At 42.2% G+C, this 21666-nt stretch overlaps 1 protein-coding gene across 2 annotated transcripts in view; it reads right to left on the reverse strand.

Moving 5' to 3' along the window:
- Positions 1 to 21666, reverse strand: part of bckdhb (branched chain keto acid dehydrogenase E1 subunit beta) — a 173626-nt gene that overhangs the window by 99053 nt on the left and 52907 nt on the right. For both annotated transcript variants that reach the window (XM_055636077.1, XM_055636076.1), the window contains exon 8: positions 20672 to 20782. In XM_055636077.1, coding sequence (XP_055492052.1) covers positions 20672 to 20782 — 111 coding nt within the window. The remainder of the gene's footprint in view (positions 1 to 20671; positions 20783 to 21666) is intronic.

Consider the following 21666-nt stretch of genomic DNA (forward strand, 5'->3'; position numbering starts at 1 on the left):
GCCACTACCGAAGCTGCAGTCCTGGCCGGTCCCGACAGGAAATACCGCTCCAGTCCGATGGTCGGCCGCGAGGAGGGGGGCGAAGAAGCAGCTTGGAGGGAAGTCGCCTCTCCGACCAGGTAGGGACTAGGAAATAAAATTTCCCCCAACCCACCACACAAAAGACTAGAAGACCTCCAAAACAAACACCTTAACTCACTAAAAATTTTTAAAAAAGGGTCAAAAGATTAACAGCTGCTGGCTGGGCAGCCATACTCGACGGCGCCGCCTACGATTTCTGTGATAAAAACTGTTTTATAGTCTCAGTTTTAAATGGCTTACTCCTTATTCTTAAAGTGTGCCCCTCGTTCTGGACTCCCCCAACATCGCAAACATGTTTCCTGCCTCGAGCGTGTCCAAACCCTTAATAATCTTACATGTTTCAATAAGATCCCCTCTCATCCTTCCAAACTCCAGTATACAAACTCAGCTGCTCCATTCTCTCAGCATATGACAGTCCCGCCATCCCGGGAATTAACTTTGTAAACCTACGCTGCACTCCGGCAATAGCAAGAATGTCCTTCCACAAATTAGGGGACCAAAACTGCACGCAAAAAACCAGGTGTGGTCTCACTAGGGCCCTATACAACTGCAGAAGGACCTCTTTGCTTCTACACTCAACTCCTCTTGTTATAAAGGCTAACATGCCATTCGCTTTCTTCACTGCCTGCTGTACCTGCATGCTTACTTTCATTGAGTGATGAACAAGGACCCCCAGATCCCATTGTACTTCCCCTTTTCCCAACTTGACACCATTTATATAGTAATCTGCCTTCCTGTTTTTGCTACCAAAGTGGATAACTTCAGATTTATCCATATTAAACTGTATCTGCCATGCATCTGCCCACTCACCCAACCTGTCCAAGTCACCCTGCATTCTCATAGCATCATCCTCACAGTTCACACTGCCACCCAGCTTTGTGTCATCTGCAAATTTGCTAATGTTACTTTGAATCCCTTCATCTAAATCATTGATGAATATTGTAAATAGCTGTGGTCCCAGCACCGAGCCTTGCGGTATCCCACTAGTCATTGCCTGCCATTCTGAAAGGGACCCTTTAATCCCTACTCTTTGTTTCCTGTCTGCCAACCAATTTTCTATCCGTCAGCACTCTACCCCCAATACCAAGTGCCCTAATTTTGCCCACTAATTTCCTATGTGGGGCCTACCAACTGCTTTCTGAAAGTCCAGGTACACTACATCCACTGGCACTCCCTTGTCCACTTTCCTAGTTACATCCTCAACAAATTCCAGAAGATAAGTCAAGTATAATTTCCTCTTTGTAAATCCATGCTGACTCGGACCTGACTCCAGTATCTACCCACCACCGATGTCAGGCTAACTGGTCTATAATTCCCTGTTTTCTCTCTCCCGACATTCTTAAAAAGTGGGATAACATTAGCTACCCTCCAATCCAAATGAACTGATCCTGAATCTATAGAACATTGGAAAATTATCACCAATGCGTCCACGATTTCTAGAGCCACTTCCTTAAGTACCCTGGGATGCAGACCATCAGGCCCTGGGGATTTATCAGCCTTCAATCTACCCAGCACCATTTCCTGCCTAATGCGGATTTCCCTCAATTCCTCCGTCACCCCAGATCCACTGGCCACTAGTATATCAGGAAGATTGTTTGTGTCCCCCTTAGTGAAGGCGGAACCAAAGTACCTGTTCAACTCATCTGCCACATTCCATTGTTCCCCATAATAAATTCACCTTTTTCAGTCTCCAAGGGTCCAACTTTGGTCTGAACTATTTTGTTCCTCTTCACATACACAAATAAGCTTTTACTATCCTCCTTTATATTCTTGGCCTGCTTACCTCCGTACCTCATATTTTCTCCCCGTATTGCCTTTTTAGTTCTCTTCTGTTGCTCTTTAAACATTACCCAATCCTCTTGCTTCCCGCTCATCTTTGCTACATTGTTGTACTTCTCTTTTATTTTTATACTGTCGCTGACGTCCCTCGTCAGCCACAGTCCTCTGGAAATGAATGCCAACAAGCCATTAGCTGTCTTCACTGCCTGCTGTACCAGCATGCTTACTTTCAGTGACGGATGTACAAGCACACCCAGGTCTCATTGCTCCTCCCCTTTTCCTAATCTGACACCATTCAGATAAAAATCTGCCTTCCTGTTCTTGTCACCAAAGTGGATAACCTCAGATTTATCCACATAATACTACATTTGCCACGCATCTGCCCACTCACCCAACCTTTCCAAGTCACCCTACAGCCTCATAGCATCCTCCTCGCAGCTCACTCTGCCACCCAGCTTTTTGTCATCCGCAAATTTGGACATGTCATATTTAATTCCCTAGTCTAAATCGTTAATATATATTGTAAATAACTGGGGTCCCAGCACCAAGTCTTGCGGCACCTCACTAGTCACTGCCTGCCATTCTGAAAAGGACCCATTAATTCCTACTCTTTGCTTCCTACCAACCAGTTCTCTATCCACGCCAATGCCCTGCCCCCAATGCCATGTGCTCTAATTTTGCACACTAATCTCTTGTGTGGGACCTTGTCAAAGGCTATTTGAAAGCCCAGATATACCACATCCACTGGCTCTCCCTTATCCATTCTACTGGTTACATCCTCAATCAATTCCAGAAGATTAGTCAAGCATGATTTCCCCTTCGTAAATCCATACTGACTATGACCGATCCTGTCACTGCTTTCCAAATGCGCTGCTGTAACATCTTTAATAATTGACTCAAGCATCTTCCCCACTATCTTCTTTCTCAAAAAGTGGAGTTACATTGACTAGCCTCCAGTCCACAGGAACTGATCCAGAGTCGAGAGAACATTGGAAAATGATCACCAATGCAGCCACGATTTCTAGGGCCACCTCCTCGAGTACTCTGGGACACAGACCATCATGCTCTGGGTATTTATCTGCCTTCAGTCCCAACAGTTTACATAACACCATTTCCTGACTAAGTTTACCTAACACCATTTCCTGAAAGACAATCCATGATTACAAACGAGCCATCCACAGTGAAACCAATTAAATTTGTGATGCATGATCTCCCTGCAAAAAAACCATGCTGAATATCCCTCATGAAACCCTGTCTTTCCAAATGCATATATATCTTATCTCTGTAATATGGTCAATCATCCAGAAATCACCATAAACTTTCCTAATTTCCCAAGTCTTATTGAAATATTCATTGAGGGCCTTCCCCATTTCCTGCAGCTCCACACACTGTTGACCATTTTGTTTTCTATTCTCTCCCCAGTTTCCCTTTTTCCTTTAATATCTATCTATACATAACTAAAACTCTGCTCTTGTGCTCTTCCAGTTTGCGGGGTTTATCTATTTGAGCTAAAACGGTACGCGATAGCGCTATGATTTTTCGCCAGGTTATTCACCGTTCTCCTGTGCTGCGAGTGCAACAAGTTTAATTCCAATCGGTGGTATACTGTAAAAGATATCGAGGTTTAAAGTTCTTAAAAACCACGAGTGCACAGATTCCTTAAGTCAGCGCCATGCAGATTGGACTCGTCTCCTGTCAGTCAACTCTACGGCTGGGATGGTGACGCCCCTCATCAACCCCCCCCCCCACAGCCGCATTTTACCTTGCCTTTCCCCTCTTCTAGCTTTCCAAAGGAGTGTCTCAACCTGTAATGTCTCCTATTCATGGTACACAAAAAAGCTGGAGAAACTCAGCGGGTGCTGCAGCATCTATGGAGCGAAGGAAATAGCACCAAATAGAAGAAATGTCTCCTATTCATGTTCTCCACAGATGCTGCCTGACCTGCTGATTTACTCCAGCCCTGTGTCTTTTTGTTCCCAAACCAAGCTGTAATGCACCCCGCCATTTTTGCTTTTTTTGGTGCATCTATAGAAGTTGGTAAAAGTTGTTGGAGATATGCCAAACTTCATGGTCTCTTGAGGAAGTAGAGGTGGTAGTGTGCTTTTTTGCAATATCAAAATCAATATCAATATCAATTGTGCAAAATCAACCATATACTGACACTAGCACTAGCACACACTGAAATTCGGTTGGATCTGCAGAGATTCATTATTTGCTATGTTCTATCTGTAGTCCACAACCTCAGAGGTTTCAGTAACAGTATTGTATTGATGCATAAATGCCAATTCAGAATCCCCTATTTGTTATCATCCATGAATTAAGATATGCGTGAATTAATCGGAGCATGAAATTGCACTAGGAGTGAAGCGCTGGAGGCTTCATTTCATGAATCTTGGCTTATTACAAAATCAAAAAGCTTAATATCTCCAAATGTGAGAGGGAAGATTTTCATTTCACGGGAAGGAGGATTGCATAGTACAATTAATGTAATCTAATTCTCTGCACTTCACATCGTCAGTTTACTTTACTGGGCCTGCCAACTAAATCCTGTCTTATGGGCAACAACATTTAATTTGATGCAAAATAAGACATAATGTGCTGGAGTAACTCAGCAGGCCAGGTAGCATCTTTGGGGAACATGGATAGGTGGTGTTTCGGGCAGGACCTTTCTTAAAAAAGCTGGAAGAGTGGAGTGGCAGGACAAAGCTTGGCAGGTAATAAGTTGGTAATAGACGATGGGGGTGGGTGGGGGTGTTTATAGACAAATGGTGGACATAAGCAAGACATGATGTATCCCTTATCATGTATCTATATTGTAAATGGCTCAATTGTAAACATGTATTGTCTTCCCGCTGACTGGATAGCATGCAACAAAAGCTTCTCACTGAACCTCAGTACACGTGACAATTAACTAAACTAGATGGAAAAACAGAAGGTGTGTGGCAAATGGATTGAAGAGTTGCGAATTGTGAAGCTAGAGGAAGTAATGTTGGTGGAAGAGACAGTCAGAGACAGGTGAATTTATAATGGTAAACAAGGAAAGGGCAGAACAGTTAAACGAGTACTTTGGTTCTGTCTTCACTGAGGACGGCACAATTAATCTCCCAGAAATACTAGGGGATCGAGGATCTAGTGGGAGGGAGGAACTGAAGGGAATCCACATTAGTCAGGAAATGGTGTTGGGTAAACTGTTGGGACTGAAGGCTGATAAATCCCCAGGGCCTGATAGTCTGCATCCCAGAGTACTCAAGGGGATGGCCGTAGAAATTGTGGATGAATTGGTGATCATTTTCCAATGTTCTCTCGACTCTGGATCAGTTCCTGTGGACTGGAGGCTAGCCAATGTTACTTCACTTTTTGAGAAAGGAGGGAGAGAGAAAACAGGACATTTTTGGCCAGTTAGCCTTACATCGGTAGGGGGAAGATGCTGATGTCTATTATGTCTATGTTATAGTAGCGCATTTGGAAAGCAGTGATAGAATCGGTCAAAGTCAGCATGGATTTGTGAAGGGGAAATCATGCTTGACTAATCTTATGGAATTTTTTGAGGATGTAACAAGTAGAATGTATAAGGGAGAGCCAGTGAATGTGGTGTATCTGAACTTTCAAAAACCGTTTGACAAGGTTCCACACAAGAGATCAGTGTGCAAAATTAGAGCACATGGCATTGGGGGTAGGGTATTGACATGGATAGAGAACAAGTTGGCAGACAGGAAGCAAAGAATAGGAATTAACGGGTCCTTTTCAGAATGGCAGGCAGTGACTAGTGGGGTGCCACAAGGCTCGGTGCTGGGACCCCAGTTATTTACAATATATATTAACGATTTAGACCAGTGGTTCCCAACCTTTTTTAGTTCATGGCCCCCTTGGGCCCTTTAATTTTTCTGTGCCCCACCCCCGACATTATTAGTGGAAAAAAAGTGGCCCCCTTCATTGAACTTGTGGCCCCCTAAATTGCCATGGCCCCCAAATGGCCCCAGGTTGGGAATCACTGATTTATACGAGGGAATTAAATGTAACATCTCCAAGTTTGCGGATGACACAAAACTGGGTGGCAGTGTGAGCTGCGAGGAGGGCGCTATGAGGCTGCAGGGTGAATTGGCTAGGTTGGATGAGTGGGCAGATGCATGGCAGATGCAGTATAATGTGGATAAATATGAGGTTATCCACTTTGGTGGAAAGAACAGGAAGACAGATTATTATCTGAATGGTGTCAGTTTAGGGAAAGGGGAGGTGCAACGACACCTGCGTGTGCTTGTACATTAGTCAAAGTAAGCATGCAGGTCCAGCAGGCAGCAAAGAAAGTAAGTGGCATGTTGGCCTTCATTACGAGAGGATTTGAGTTTAGGAGCAAGGAGGACCGCATCTGGAGTATTGTGTGCAATTTTGGTCTAATTTGAGGAAGGACATCATTGCTATTGAGGGAGTGCAGCGTAGGTTCACCAGGTTAATTCCCGGGCTGACGGAACTGACATATGATGAAAGAATGGATCAAGGGGGCTTGTATTCACTGGAATTCAGAAGGATGAGGAGATCTTATAGAAACATATAAAATTCTCAAAGCATTGGACAGGCTAGATGCAGGAAGATTTTCCCGATATTGGGAGAGTCCAGAACAAGGGGTCACAGTTTAAGAATAAGGGGTAGTCCATTTAGGACTGAAATGAGGAAAAACCTTTTCACCCGGAGAGTTGTGAATCTGTGGAATTCTCTGCCACCAAAGGCAGTGGAGGCCAATTCAATGGATGTTTTCAAGAGAGTTATGGGCCTGTTCCACCGAGGCGACTTTTCAGGCGACTGCAGAAGACTTTGCGGCTGCCACATGGTCGCCACATGTTCGTGGGTGGTTACCGGGGAGTCGCTTTCATGGTCGTGAGGAGTTCCCACATTTTAGGAACTAGTCGCGGCCTCATTATGGTCGCTGAGAATTTTTCAACATGTTGAAAAATTAACGGTGACTAGAATGAAGTCGCCATGGAGAGTAGCGCGAATTCTCGAGCCGTAGGTGGGTTGCAAGGAGGTCCTAGTGGGTTGCCAGGAGGTCGAAGGTTCTCGTGGACGTGAATCAAGGGATATGGGGGGAAAAGCAGGAACGGGATACTGATTTTAGATGATCAGCCATAATCATATTGAATGGCGGTGCTGGCTCGAAGGGCTGAAGGGCCTACTCCTGCACCTATTTTTCTATGTTTCCAAGAGATGGGGAAGGAGAGAAATAGGTGTGAGTCCAGGTGGGGCACAGGGGATCATGGGTAGTGTGGGGAAAGAAGGGGGAGAGGGATGGTGTTGTAGTTACTTAAAATTGGAGAATTTAATGTTTATACCATTGGGTTGTAAGCTACCCAAGCAGAATATGAGGTGTCAATCCTTCTTGTTTGCGACTCTGGCAATGGAGGTGTCCCAGGACAGAAAGGACTTTATGGGAATAGCAGTTAACATGGTTAGCAACCAAGAGATCCAATTGACCTTGGAGGACCGAGGACTAGTGTTCAGCGAAATAGTCACAGAGTCTATGTCTGGTATCGCCGACCTACACCTCGGGAATCTGCTGCACATTTATAAATGTGTTATCATCTGTTTCACATGCCTCGCTTCACCATCTGCTTAGGAGATGCTTTTAGATCACAAATCATCAAACTGTATACTTTGGATGTGCATTTTAATTCAATTTCTGCCAGAATGAATTCTGCCAGTTGATTTTTAAACTGGAATTTACATTGAAGATTTTACATAATAAGTTCTGCATTCCTTAAAGACAAATTTAAAATAAGCACCGATATCAAAGTAATGCAAATGTCTTGGCATCTTCAAAGCAATTCTTGCTTAAATTAATTGAGGAGAAATTTCCTCCTTATTCTAAATATCGTCAGTTTATGAACATTACTCATTTGAAATTATCAGGGTGGAAAATCAATCTAAAATTTTAGATGTATCACTTGAAAGTTGAGGTCACCTTATTTGGTTTGGGGAACTCCTGTTTAAGAACATTATTTAAACGATGTTTATGCAAGAACTAATGGCAATTCTCTGTAGCACATATAAGCCTAATTTTTGAAAAAACTAAAATAATGTGGTTAAAATAGCTCTAAAATAATTATCTGTAGGAATGAAGAATATTTTTTTTAGGGCCTGAGAGGATGTTTATCTGTTATAGAAGTTTTTGAATCTCATCAAAATATATTCACGCCTGTCACAGCAAAAGTGAATTTATCTTAAGTGTTTTTTGTTATGTGACAATTGGTCAGCTATTGAGTCCATTGTCCCAGTACCCAATCAAAATACTGTCAGAACATTATTTGCTTCAATTTTTCATTCTTGCTTTCAGGGTCACTTCGGCTAACCAACCCAGTGATGGGTTCCTAGTGAAGTTCTTCCAGGATTTTGACCAATCTGCCCCAGAATGTGACAACACGAGAGATCAGGATCCACCACAAAACATTGGCTTTGTAGAAAGCGAATGCACAGTTGAAAATAAGAAACAAGAAATTGTTTTTGGAGATACCCTGCTCCTGAAAAGAGACCACTGATTTACAACTCTATTCAGTCTGAAGAAGGGTTTCGGCCCGAAACGTCGCCTATTGCCTTCGCTCCATAGATGCTGCTGCACCCGCTGAGTTTCTCCAGCATTTTTGTGTACCTATTGGCTTTGTATATCTGCCCGGCTCAACTGGACTTGAGTTGGTTCCCTTCTCTCTTTCACACTCACTCCCTTTGTTCTCTGTGTGTGCCTTTTTCAACTTATTAAAGGGAAGTTGCAGGTAGAGTTTCTAGATCAGTACACAGCTACCACTGGACTAGGAGTATAGGTGGATTTTCATGGAAAGAATATTTATGAGAGGAAGCAACATTCCAGAGCACTTGGTATAGAATCCAAATGAAAACAATCATTTATACAAGTTTTGTAACTATTCATGCAATAAATATCAATAGTTCTCATTACTTTTACAAAACAATTGAGACATACACTGAAGATTTGCAAGAAGACGCGAGTACTTGGCAAGCATAAAGCCAGTTAAGTATCCCTCGCCCAACAACTCAATAGTCTAAACAGCAACTATTCAAAGGAGCCCCTCCATATCCTGCTGAGTTCAGATGTTCCAGCCTGTGTGCATAAAAATATCCCCGCTTTTTCCCCATTCCCCCTCCGTGCCCCACCTGCACTTGTACCTATTTCTCCCCTCCGCCTACATTCCTTCCTCTGGCTTCACAATTCCCAACTCTTCCATCCTTTTCTCTCACGCCTTCTCCCTTTTAATCTCTGGTCTCTGTTCCAACCATCTGCCTATCTCCACCCCCCACCCCCCAAATCGCCCGTGTTCACCTATTACTTCCCACGCTTTGTCCTGCCCCTCCTCTCTTCCAGCTTTATTCTTCTCTTTCTTAAGCAGTTCCTTAGGAAGGAGGATAACTTAATATGATACGAATTGCTGTTATCAAACAATTCACCCCAAAAGTGTGTTTTTTTTACATTTGTTATCTAATCAGTATCAATGATTTTTGTAACCTCATTGATTTTCATAGTTGTAAATCAGTGGTCTCTTTTCAGGAGCAGGGTATCTCCAAAAACAATTTCTTGTTTCTTATTTTCAACTGTGCATTCGCTTTCTCCAAAAAGTTTTATTCCTTTAAAGGTGCAGTGACAGCGACAGCTGTCTGGTTCACCATGATAACAATCAAAAATAACAACCAATGTAACGTTTATAAGAGGCATTTAAATCAATCTAAAATAAAGAACATTACTAAATAACATTAAAAAAGGGGTCCAAAGCACAAACTTGCAGAATTAAATAACTGCCCAACTGATTTTGGATCTGATTGTGTGTGGTTTGATTTTGAAAAACTTTCCTTACAGGGCACATATGCTATCCATATAACTTCAAAATGAAAAATTGCTGGGAATTTGCTCAAGGGCAGTGGAATATCCAGATGGGGGGGAAATGATAGACAGTGTAGAGAATTCTCAGCATTCAAATATACAATCCCTTGCAAACTACTCACATAAAATCCCACAGTAAAATGAAATCTGAACTAAATTTGAATCCTCATTTCAATGCTTCTTCGTATTTAATGCAGAAAATGAATTGCAACTATTAAAACAGTTAGAGAAATAGTGTCCCATGTTTATAATAACTATTTCAGAATTATTCACTGATTTAGCAATCATTCCAGAAACTACTTGGTAGGGTCCTGCATCAAAGGACATAGTGTACTGGCATAGTTAACAGGAAATTAAAAAATTGGAATAAACTGGTCTTTTCATGCTTAGCTGGATATAACAATTGGTGTTCCAGGACTCAGTCCAGTCCAGTCCAGCCCAGTCCAGTCCAGTCTCAGTTTCAGTTCCGATTCAGTTCAGTTTGTCACATGTACCAAGACACAGAGAAAAGCTTTTGTTTTGTGCTAATCAGTCAGCGGAAAGACAACACATGATTACAACCAAATCAGTTAGAGTGTATAGATACATGATAAAGGGAATAAGGTTTAGTGCAAGCTAAAACCAGTAAAGTCCGAACAAAGATTGTCCGAGGGTCACCAATGAGGTAGATAGTAGTTCAGGGCCATGTACAAGAAATAACAGCAGATGCTGGTTTAAATCGAAGGTAGACACAAAATGCTGGAGTAACTAAGCAGGTGAGGCAACATCTCTGGAGAGAAGGAATGGGCAACGTTTTGGGTCGAGACCCTTCTTCAGACTGAAGTTCAGGGCTGGTCTCTAGTTGTGGTAGGATGATTTTGTTGCCTGATTAACTTTTATAAATTATTTGGATTAAAGAAGCAATAATTTGGCTGCTAAATTTGTTGATAATAAGGAGGTACTTAGAAGAGTATGAAGTTGGACGAGCTTGTGGATTGGAAACGGCCTGCAGCGGAGCAGTGGTAGAGGACACTGACAGCATCGCCAGGCCAGGCCCATGCCTGCAACACCCACCCAGAGTCATTGCCAGTGCAACGGGCCTTTAAGGCCAGGATAAGATTCCAATTTTTAAAGAACTTCACTGTACCTAGGAACATGTGACAACAAAGTAACACTGAACATTGAACCATTAAAATTTTGAAGAGGATAAAGGGGGGCTAAAATGGGAGATGGATAGGTTAACTAAGTAGGGAAAGTTTGAAAATAAAGTATAATAGTTTTAAGGCACTGTTAAATAGATATGGAGGATAGGCATGAATGTGTAGTTGAGGTTACAATCAGATTAGCGATGCTGGTTGGTTGTGTGGGTGAGTACAAGCAAAATCTCTGTGCATTGGAATACTAAGAAATAATGGAGATAGATTTGAAAAGCAAAGCAACAAGACACTTTCTACTGTTTATTTTAGCATCTCTGAAATTAGATGGCATCCCTATTAATAAAGCCATAAAAAGTTCCTAACTTGCTACACATTCACTCGATCTATCTGTATCTGAATCCAAGTATGAAATATAAAGCCATGAAAGCATTCCACAAAATGTTCACAAATTGTAAACTTGTCAGTGCAAGCTAATCAGGAGAAAATGGACATCAGCACATTGATTTTATCATCTTACACAGTATATTTTCAAGAGGTTAATTCGTTGGTGCTAAGTGTGGTAAGTCTACGTATCTTCTTTCATAAATCAGATTTATTACATGATCCTCAAGTACAGGAAGTCTGCAGATGCAATGAACTCAAGGAGCTGGAAAGCTGCTCAAGCCCAACTTCGAAATTAGTTGAACTGGCAGGTGGTGCTTTAAAATAAGCCGAACATATTCCAAAGTAAAAAATACAAAAGTTTAACTTCCACTCAAGATCTGTATACATAATCTTATCATGACAATCATAATCCTACATAGTTAGAAGTACCTTTTGCATGAAATCATATCAAACAAAGGCTTTATCTTTCTTTTCAAGGTGCAATTGCATAATCTGGAGATAACTCCGCTCCCTTGAGCAGACATTTGTTTCTCTTGCAAACAAATGCATCTTTAAATTTTCTTAAGCAAAAATTAACAAGCTGCCAACACTTAACCACGTCAGGCACAAATTAGTTATCATGCTTTGAATATACAATAGGTGCAGGAGTAGGCCATTCGGCCCTTCCAGCCAGCCATCCACAATCAGTACCCCTTTCCTTTTTATTTATTTTATTTTTAGTCCTGTTACAACAAAATGTTTGTTGAAGGTCTTCTTTTATGTGGTGGGTTGGGGGAGGGGAAGGGGGAAAATTTATTTCCTAGTCCCTACCTGGTCGGAGAGGCGGCTTCCCTCCGAGCTGCTTCTTCGCCCCTTCCTCGCGGCCTACCATCAGACTGGAACGGCGTTTCCTGTCGGGAACGGCCGGGACAACAGCTTCGGCGGCGGCACAGCGCTGGGACACCATCACGGAGCGGGCGATGCCTTACCAGGTCGCCGTGCGGTAAGCTCCAGAGTACTGTGACCGCCGACTCCAACATCCGAGGAGTTGTGGCTGCGGGCGTCCAGCCGCTGGCAGCGCTGAATTTAAAACACCGTAGAGCCTGGGATTCAAGTTCACCAGAGTCGGAGTTCCAACCAGCGCGGCCTGAGCACTTCAGGTGCCGCAGTCTCCGGGGTGGAAGCGGCCGCTCCAGACATTTCCAAGCCGCTGAGGAGTGTTCACCCGACGCCGGAGTTCCATCTTCCCGGCAAGAGGGCCTGAAAACAGCGGACTGGCTGCGGAGGCCACAAATAGGCCCCAGGTGATCACAGAGGAAGAGGACTGAAATTTCTGATGCCTTTCACCACAGTGGAAAATTTTTTATTTTGTTGTGGGGGGACGTTCATGTTGAATTCTATAATGTGTTGTGTCATTTTTCTTTATTTTAATTTTTCTATGGATGTACGGAAACCTAATTATTTTTTTCTATGTAAAGCACTTTGGTTTCAACGCAAGTTGATTTAAACTTGCAATAAATAAATAACTTACTTTCCTGCCTTCTCCCCATATCCCTCGACTCAGCGATCTTTCAGAGCTCTATCCAACTCTCTCTTGAAAGCATCCAGAGAATTGGCCTCCACTGCCTTCTGAGGCAGAGAATTCCACAGATTCACAACTCTCTGGGTGAAAAAGTTTTTCCTCATCGCCGTTCTAAATGGCCTATCCTTATTCTTAAACTGTGGCCCTGGTTCTGGACTCCCCCATCATTGGGAACATGTTTCCTGCCTCTAGCGTGTCCAATCCCTTACTAATCTTATATGTTTCAACAAGATCCCCTCTAATCCTAAATTCCAGTGTATACAAGCCCAGTCACTTCATTCTCTCAACATATGACAGTCCCACCATCCCGGGAATTAGACATCTATTGGTTGTGAAACACTTTGGGATATACTGAGATTATGAAAACTACTACTTAAATACAGAACATGACACAAAGTGGGTTAGAGTAACTCAGCAGGTCAGGTAGCACCTCTGCAGGGCATGAATATGTAACGTTTCAGGTCAGGATCCTTATGTCTGCTTAAATGCAGGGTTGATTGTTGTTGATTCTATACATTAAATGAGGACGCCAAACCATGCGAGTACTACCTTTCATAAAACTGTGGCTATCAAGAACAAAATGTACTTAGATTTTATTTGAAATTTTTAAATTCAAGTCCAAAGAATCAATTTTATTTCTCTATATCTACAATGGAACAAATTGAAACAATTTTAATCTTAATAAAGAAAGTTTTTCTTCTGTTTAATCACAAATGCATTATATTGCTGGAACTGTAAACCTCTCATCTTTGTTTGATCAAAAGCAGGCACATTCTGAATGATCTCATACTCTGTTTGATGTGCAAGTGGGTAATCATTAATTGTTGCTCCAGTTTCTTTGCAGCAATAAATTTCCACATGGATCCACTTAATGATTAATAGTCAATTAATCACCATTTCAAATCACAACAGACCAGAAAAACATATTTGCACACTGTTCTTTAGCTTGTGTACAGCTTACTTTTAAGGTTTTAAAATATTATAACAAGCAATAATATATAAATTAAATATCTCCACCAACTTTCTGGCAACTGATGGTCCAGAACTTCCTTTAATCCGGACAAAATTACGAGAGCATTGCATACGGCGCACGCTCTTTCGGGACGAGTACCTCCGTCCTGAAAGAGTTATTTATTTATTTATTTGTTCATTGATAATTCTTTATTTATTATTTTAGCAGACCCTGGTGCTTTAGAGATATGGGATGGGTATAATTGGTGGGTCAGAGTTTTATTGTTGGATTATTATTACATGAACCCTGGTGGTCAGGCAAAATGGATAATCCGGCAAGGCTCTGGAACAAAGAGTGCCAGAAAATTACTTGATTGGAATTTGTAATTTCAATTTCACTTTCCTACATCTTTTGACTTCCCATTGTGACATAATAATTAAGAATTAAAGGCAATAGTCATTAATTGGTGACTATTACAAAAAATGTTGGCACTGTGACCCAGTTACTGTATTAAAAATTCAGTACAGGTGCACAACCTTTTATCCGAAAGCCTTGGGACCAGACACTTTTCGTAATTCAGAATTTTTCGGCTTTCGGAATGGAAGATTTTTAGCGTAGATTTTAACGGCTGGCTCAGTGGTAGAGTGCTCAGCTCATATCCGCAAGGTCGCGAGTTTGCGCCTCGATCCCGGCAGTTGCTCGATCGCGAGTTTGAGTCTTCAATGTAGTTTTTTCTTGCAGAATAGGAGAGAATAGGAAGGGTTAGGCTGGGATCATTCTCTGTGAGATGATCTTAGTGCGGGAGACAAGTGTAGGAGAGGTGTACTGACTGTGTGGGCAGAACTTTGGAAGTGATTGCCCACCATTCTCAAAAGCCGCTGTCCCTCCAACTCCAGAGGAATCCGCTCCCCGATGGGCCGCTACGGCGACAAGTGGCAGTTCGCCCACAGCCCGAGCTGCGCCACCTCATCCGCAACCCGGGTTCCTCTGGAGTTGGAGCGGGGCTGGGCTAGAGTTGTTGCTGGCTGTGAGTCTCTGGGATCTGTGCTTGCAGTGGGCCTGGGGGTCGGTGTCCCGATGATCGCAGCTCGGGCTGTGGGCGAACTGCCACGTCGCTGTAAGCTTCTGGTGGTCCTAAACGTCTCTCAGCTCCTGTCCAGGGAGGTGGCCGGATTCAGGACCAACAAAACAGCACCACTACAGCGACAGTGGCAGTTCGCCTACAGCCCGAGCTGCGCCCCCTCATCCGCAACCCGGGTTCCTCTGGAGTTGGAGCGGGGCTGGGCTAGAGTTGCTGCTGGCTGTGAGTCTCTGGGATCTCCGTGCTTGCAGTCGGTGTCCCGTTGGTCCTGACGTCTCCGGTCACCCCTCTGGACTGGAGCTGAGACTGGGAACTGTACCGCCCTTGCCCCCTCCCTCTGCAACTGCAAACAACTCCACAGTTCCCAGTCTCAGCTCCTGCACAGGGGGGTGGCCGGAGACGTCACAGCCCGAGCTGCGCCCCCTCATCCGCAACCTCAAGACCAAGACGCACCTTGCACACCATCAGCTTCGGTCCCTGCGGGGAGCGTGTTCCTCTGGAATTGGAACAGGGCTGGGCTGCTGCTGGCTGTGGGTCTCTGGGATCTCCGTGCTTGCAGTGGACCTGGGGGCCGGTGTCCCGTTGGTCCTGACGTCTCCGGTGATTGGCACTAGCTCCGACGTGAAGACAGTGCAAAGCCTCCGCGCCGGTGCAATGGGCGGGGAGCTGGAGAGGGGAGGGAAGGGGTCACACACATGGCCGGGAAGCAGAGGGGTGTAGGTGGGGTGAAACTTAAGGGAGCGACAATTTGCTGCTGCCTGCCCGCTGAGTTAAAAAGTTCTCATGCAAGACTCACGATACACTGTGTATCGTGAGTCTACCGTGGGAACTTTTTTTAACTCAGCGGGCAGGCGGCAGCAGATTGTCAATTATTAACCCCCCTGCGCAATATACCCTCACCTTCTCTTTTATGAATGGGGATTTAGTTCCCCTTTCTCCGAGGACCGACCGGAGGTTCCGCTGTCACCTCTGCGGGCCGCCCTCGGTGAACGTTTTCAAGGACCTTTCTTCAAGGACCGAAAAAATGTCGGTATTCGGAGGTTTTTGTTATTTGGAACGTCGGATAAAAGGTTGTGCACCTGTATAACCATTGAGATGGGGAGACGAGACGGCAGAATTAAAAGAACTACAAATGATTTGAAAAAGAGCCATCGGTGTTGGGAAGTCAATGCTCCAAGTGGTGTATAAAAGAAAGGCAGGAAAAGCCATCAGTCATCATTAGGTGTTTGGTGGGCTGCATATCAAAGAAGTTAAACTGAGTATTCCCCAAACAGAAACCATAAATAATAATAATGGATGGGATTTATATAGCTCCTTTCTAGATACTCAAGGCGCTTAAATGATCTGTAAAATCCACTTGTTTGTGAAGACTGAATCTTGAGATGCTGGAACCTCAGATTTTCCTGTCTTTCTTTTTAGGTGCCTTCTGATTTCTTAGATGCCAAAGTTTGTTTGATAAAGATTTAATTAAATGATACATAAATCTCAAATGCTCACAAACCTGAGCTGCCAGTGTTCAATTCAATTATGGAAAAGCTTTAAATTATTCCAAGAATATTTTAAAACAATCGGGAGTATATATGAAAGAATAATGTATCTTTCTACTTGGGGGTAAACAGATAAGAATATAAATATTAACTCAATTTAAATCCTTAATATATATGTATAGCGTATATGTGATAGAAATGTAATTGAATTTATGTTATTCAATATTTCAAAACATTTCAGAATTAATATTTGAGTATTTGGGTATACACAAAATAATCTCCTTTTTTCTCAAGAAATTATAATGCCTCTTATTTGACCATCTACAAGAATGAATCAAACACAATTAACCTACTCTTCAAATTGTGTAACATGACCTTTCAAAGATCCTTGAAAATGCAAGCAAATTTAAGGAACACTAATCATGAGAAATAAAAGAATCAAACTGCAGTTAGATTTTTCAAAGCAAAACTACCAATAAGATTCTTCTTCATTTTGAAGAATGCTTCCCAACATCTTGATTATTCACAAAGCAGTAGCTGTACGGTTGCGCAGTGGTACAGTTACTGCCTTGCAGCGCCAGAGATCCAGGTTCAATCCTGACTTTGAGTACTGTCTGTACAGAATTTGTACGTTCTCCCCGTGACCTACGTGGATTTTCTCCAGGATCTCCTGTTTCCTCCCACACTCCAAAGACATACTGGTTGTAGGTTAATTGGCTTGGTAAAATTCTAAATTGTTCCCTAGTATGTGTAGAATAGTGTGTGGGGATTGCTGATCAGCACATACTTGGTGGGTCGAAGGGCCTGTTTCTGCGCGTAGCTCTAAACTAAATTAAACAGCAATATTAAGATCCGAAACATTATTAATCCTCAAATAAATATACACAGCAATCAATAACTTGTCATTCATGATTATATTAGAAAGAGTTAAATGGATTTATTACAGTGCCGAGCTCCTAGCACTCATAATAGCCCAACCCCAGTCTATCTTGTAAATCAAGAGATCAATCTTATGGTATAGTGTTTGCATGCATATTGCAGCAATCAATATACAAAATTGATGCGATTCTATTGATGAGGATGCAGAGGCAAATGTGCAGCAGTGAACAAAGATTGGATGGGCAAGATTTGTTTTCCCTGGAGCAGAGAAGTCTGACGTGAGATGTTTAAATGGACAGAGTAAATGGTAAGAAGTTATTTCCACGAGCAGAAAACCCAGAGGGCATAGATTTAAAGTATCTGGGACGAAAGGACAGGAGGAAAAATAATTTCACCTAAAGAATGTTCAGTATCTGGTCCCTGAAAAGGCGATAGAGACGGAAAATCGCATCACAATTAAAAAGTACTTGAATGTATTGTGGAAGAGCTCTGACTTGTAAAGCTGAGGACTTAGTACTGGAAGACGGGATTGAGTTTAGAAATACAGAGTAGATACAGCTTCAGCTCACCAAGTACACACCGACCATTGATTGCCCGTACACTAGTCCCATAATCTCCTAACCTACACACTAGGGGCAATTTACAGAAGCCAACAAACCTGCACATCTTTGGAGAGGTGGGAGGAAACCAGAGCACTGGGAGAAAACCCACAGGGAGAATGAACAAACTCTGCACAGAAAGCACTTGCAGTGAGGATCGAACCTGGGTCTCTGGTGCTGTGAGACAGCAACTCCACCGCTGTCTCTGTGCCGCAGGCTGTTGTTTCGGGCTGTTATTACCAGTTTATAAGAGGCCATAGAGGACGTGGTGTACAATAACCATTAGTGGCAGTATAGTACTGTGTAAGGATATCAAGTTATGGTATTTTTGGAAGGAACAGAAAATGAAAACCTGACCTCAAGTAGGTACGTACACTGCGGAGATGGAAAATTTGAACCCAAAGAGTGAGAAAAATAAAAGGAAACAAGCTGGGAAGGAGAACTCAAGCAAAACAAGAAATGGGTGGAAAAAGAAAATCAAAAAAAAAAGAATTCTTGTGGTATAATAAGCTTATCCAATTATTCCAGGATAAAAATTAAACTTAATCCTTGCAGCATCTTATCGTACCATCGGCCCGCCAAGTGTAACGTTTGAAATGTTAAAGTGCACCAAAATTAATCTGGTTGGGTTTATGGCTTCAAGATATCCACCTTCTGTCCACAAGTACTAGATATACACTGGACTACTTGGGCAATAAGAACCCATCAGGCTGTTGTTCATGGACTACAGCTCAGCGCTCAACACCATTGTCCTCTCCCAACCTCTATTATCACACTCAGGGAAGTTCATAAACTCATGTGATAGGAGCAGAATTAGGCCTTTTGGCCCATCAGGTCTACTCCGCCATTCAATCAGGGCTGATCTATCTCTCCCTCGCAATTCTCTCATGACATGGTAGCCAGACACAGTTCCAACGGCATCTTTAAATTCTCCGACGACACTACTGCTGTTGGATGAATAACGATAATGATGAGTCAGAGTACAGGAGGGAAATTGAAAATCTGATTGAATGGTGCCAGAACAACAACCTTGTTCTCAATGTCAGCCAGAACAAGAAGTTAATTATGCACTTTAATGGGGGAAATCTGGGGATCCATGAATCTGTCCTCATCAATGGGTTGGTAGTGAAGAAACTCAACAACTTCAAGCTTCTGAATGTGCATATCTCTGAAGATCTGTTCTGTCCCGGGCCCATCACAAAGATGCAATCACAAAAAAAGTCCATCACTGCCTCTACTTCCTTAGAAAATTAAGGAGATTCAGTATATCGACGAATACTCTCTTGAACTTCTACTGGCATACAGGTGAGAGCATACTGACTGGGTGTATCATGGAATGATTTGGCTACTCGAATGGCCAGGAATGACGGAAATTACGAAAAGGTTGTGGGTACTCACCATTATAGTTACTGACTGCCCTGCCATAGAAGTGATCTATAGGTGGTGCTGCCTCAAAAAGGGAACTTGCATCAAAGATCCACACCACCTTGATCACACTGTCATTTCACTTCTACAATCTGAAAGGTGGTATAGGAATCTTAAGATCTTGGCAGGTTCAAGAATAGCTTTTTCCCAACGACCATGAATACCACACAACACTAACCAATGAACTATGGACTGTCTAGGGTTGCACCAACGTCTTCGGGTTTTTGTTTGCACTAGTATTAAGGTCATTACTTTATTGATTTATTTATTTATTATATATCATCTGTGCGTATTACCGGCCTGTTATGCTGCTGCAAGTAAGAATTTCATTGTACTACTGTCAGCACAAATGACAATTAAACGTTCTCGACTCTTCACTCGACTCGAAAAATGGCAAAAGGAATTTACTAGAACCAATTTTCTGTGAGGATCTCTTCTTTAAACTGAGAGATAGAACTAGATAAGCTCTGCATCTGTACCTTAAGTGTCTGTTTCAAAGCCACAATTTGTCCAGAATTTCTAACTAATGCTATCAAGTATAATGTTGCACATCGTGATTTTCTGGTGCAAACTTACACTAATATTTACTGGAGAAGTAATTTGAATATGACACAGTAAGCGCAACAATACATCTAGAACTTTAGAAGTGGGAAGCCAATGGCTCGTGCCATCCACATTGATTAAGTAGAACAACATTAACATGACCCGTGCCTATGAAGTCTGAATTTTAAAACCTTCTACCATTCAAAATATGACCACTGCCAAATATCTGTTTCAAATTATGGCTGCTTAGTTGCTGGATTCACATCACAAGAATATTTTAATTTTTCCACTTACTTAAAAGATTAAAACATTAATTTTAAATACACGAGGCCACGTATTAAATCAAATGTTGCCTGAAACTGAAACTTGCCTTCTCTGCTTCTCTGTTTAAGATCATGAGGGGAATAGATTGGGTAGATTCTTTTACCCAGAGTAGGGGAATCATATAACCAGTGGACAGGTTTGAAGTGAGAAAGAAAAGATTTAATAGGAACCTTCTCACACAGGTGGACATATGGAATGAACTGCCACAGGAGGTACTTGAGGCAGGTTCTATAACAAGTTAAAAGATATTTGGGCATGTTCATAGGTAGGAAAGATTTAGAGGTATATGGTCCAAACCCAAGCAGGTGGGACTAGTGTAGATGGGGTACTTTGGTTGGTATGGGCAAGTTGGGCCGAAGGGCCCGTTTCAGTGCTGTACGAGTCTTCTGACTAAGTTACAGTAAGAATCCTTATAAGCCTAAGACACAATTAAAATATCAGCAGTCTAAGATTGGATCTAAAAATTACAACCATTTGCAAAAGTTTATTATATTTTCCCTTACAAAAATACATTTTATTTTATTCTTGTCAGCATCCACACAAAGAAATATTCACAAAGCATACCTTGCAAATGGTTTCAGCATCCCAAGGCAGAATAGTTTTTAAATCGATTACTTCACACGAGACTCCCAATTTCTCCTGAGCCATGCTGGCCACTTCTTTCATTACATGAACCTACAAATAAATAAACAAATAAATAAATAGATAGATAGGAGGCTCTGAAGAATATTTGTAAAATATTATATTTAGTAGCATGTCTTATTTGGTCATAGAAGCCATATATGGAATGACTGTCTCTTTTTTCTATTAACAAATTTCCCTTCTTTGATTATCTTTCTTAAATCTCCAATATTTCAGATCTTCCTTCAAAGCTACCTATATTTTCTTATGTTTCATTTTACTGGAGTCAAAGCACATGAAACCAAAAACCCATCATCATTTGCAAAAATATGGCTTAAAATTCCATCAATATTTAGATACTACTTTTGACAAACCCTTATCACAACATTTGTTTTCTCTCATTGTCGATAGAAAATAAAAGGAAATTGTGAGAAATTAAATGAAATAGCAAGAATAACATTTTCAGCCAAGGAGCTGCAATTAGAGGCATAGAGTTATGCAGCATAAGAAATAGCCTCTGGCCCAATTTCCCAACACCGGCCAACATGTCCCAGCTACACTAGTCCCACCTGTCTGCGTTTGGCCCATATCCCTGCAAAGCTGTCCTATCCATGTACCTATCTAACCGTTTTGTAAACGTTGCGATAGTCCCTGCTTCAACTACCTCCTCTGGCAACTCGTTCCATACACCCACCACCCTTTGTGTGAAAAGGTTACTCCTCAAATTCCTCAATCATGGCTGATCTATCTTTCCCTCTCAACCTTATTCTCCTGCCATCTACCCATAGATACCCTTACTAATCAAGAACCTATCAGAGAATATTAAGAATATCCATTGACTTGGCCTCCACAGCCTTCTGTGGCAATGAATTACACAGATTCAGTACTCTCTGACTAAAGACATTTCTCCTTATCTCTGAAAGGTATGTCCTTTTATT

The sequence above is a fragment of the Leucoraja erinacea genome, chromosome 5 (assembly GCF_028641065.1).
Source record: "Leucoraja erinacea ecotype New England chromosome 5, Leri_hhj_1, whole genome shotgun sequence".
Taxonomy (NCBI): Eukaryota; Metazoa; Chordata; class Chondrichthyes; order Rajiformes; family Rajidae; genus Leucoraja; species Leucoraja erinaceus.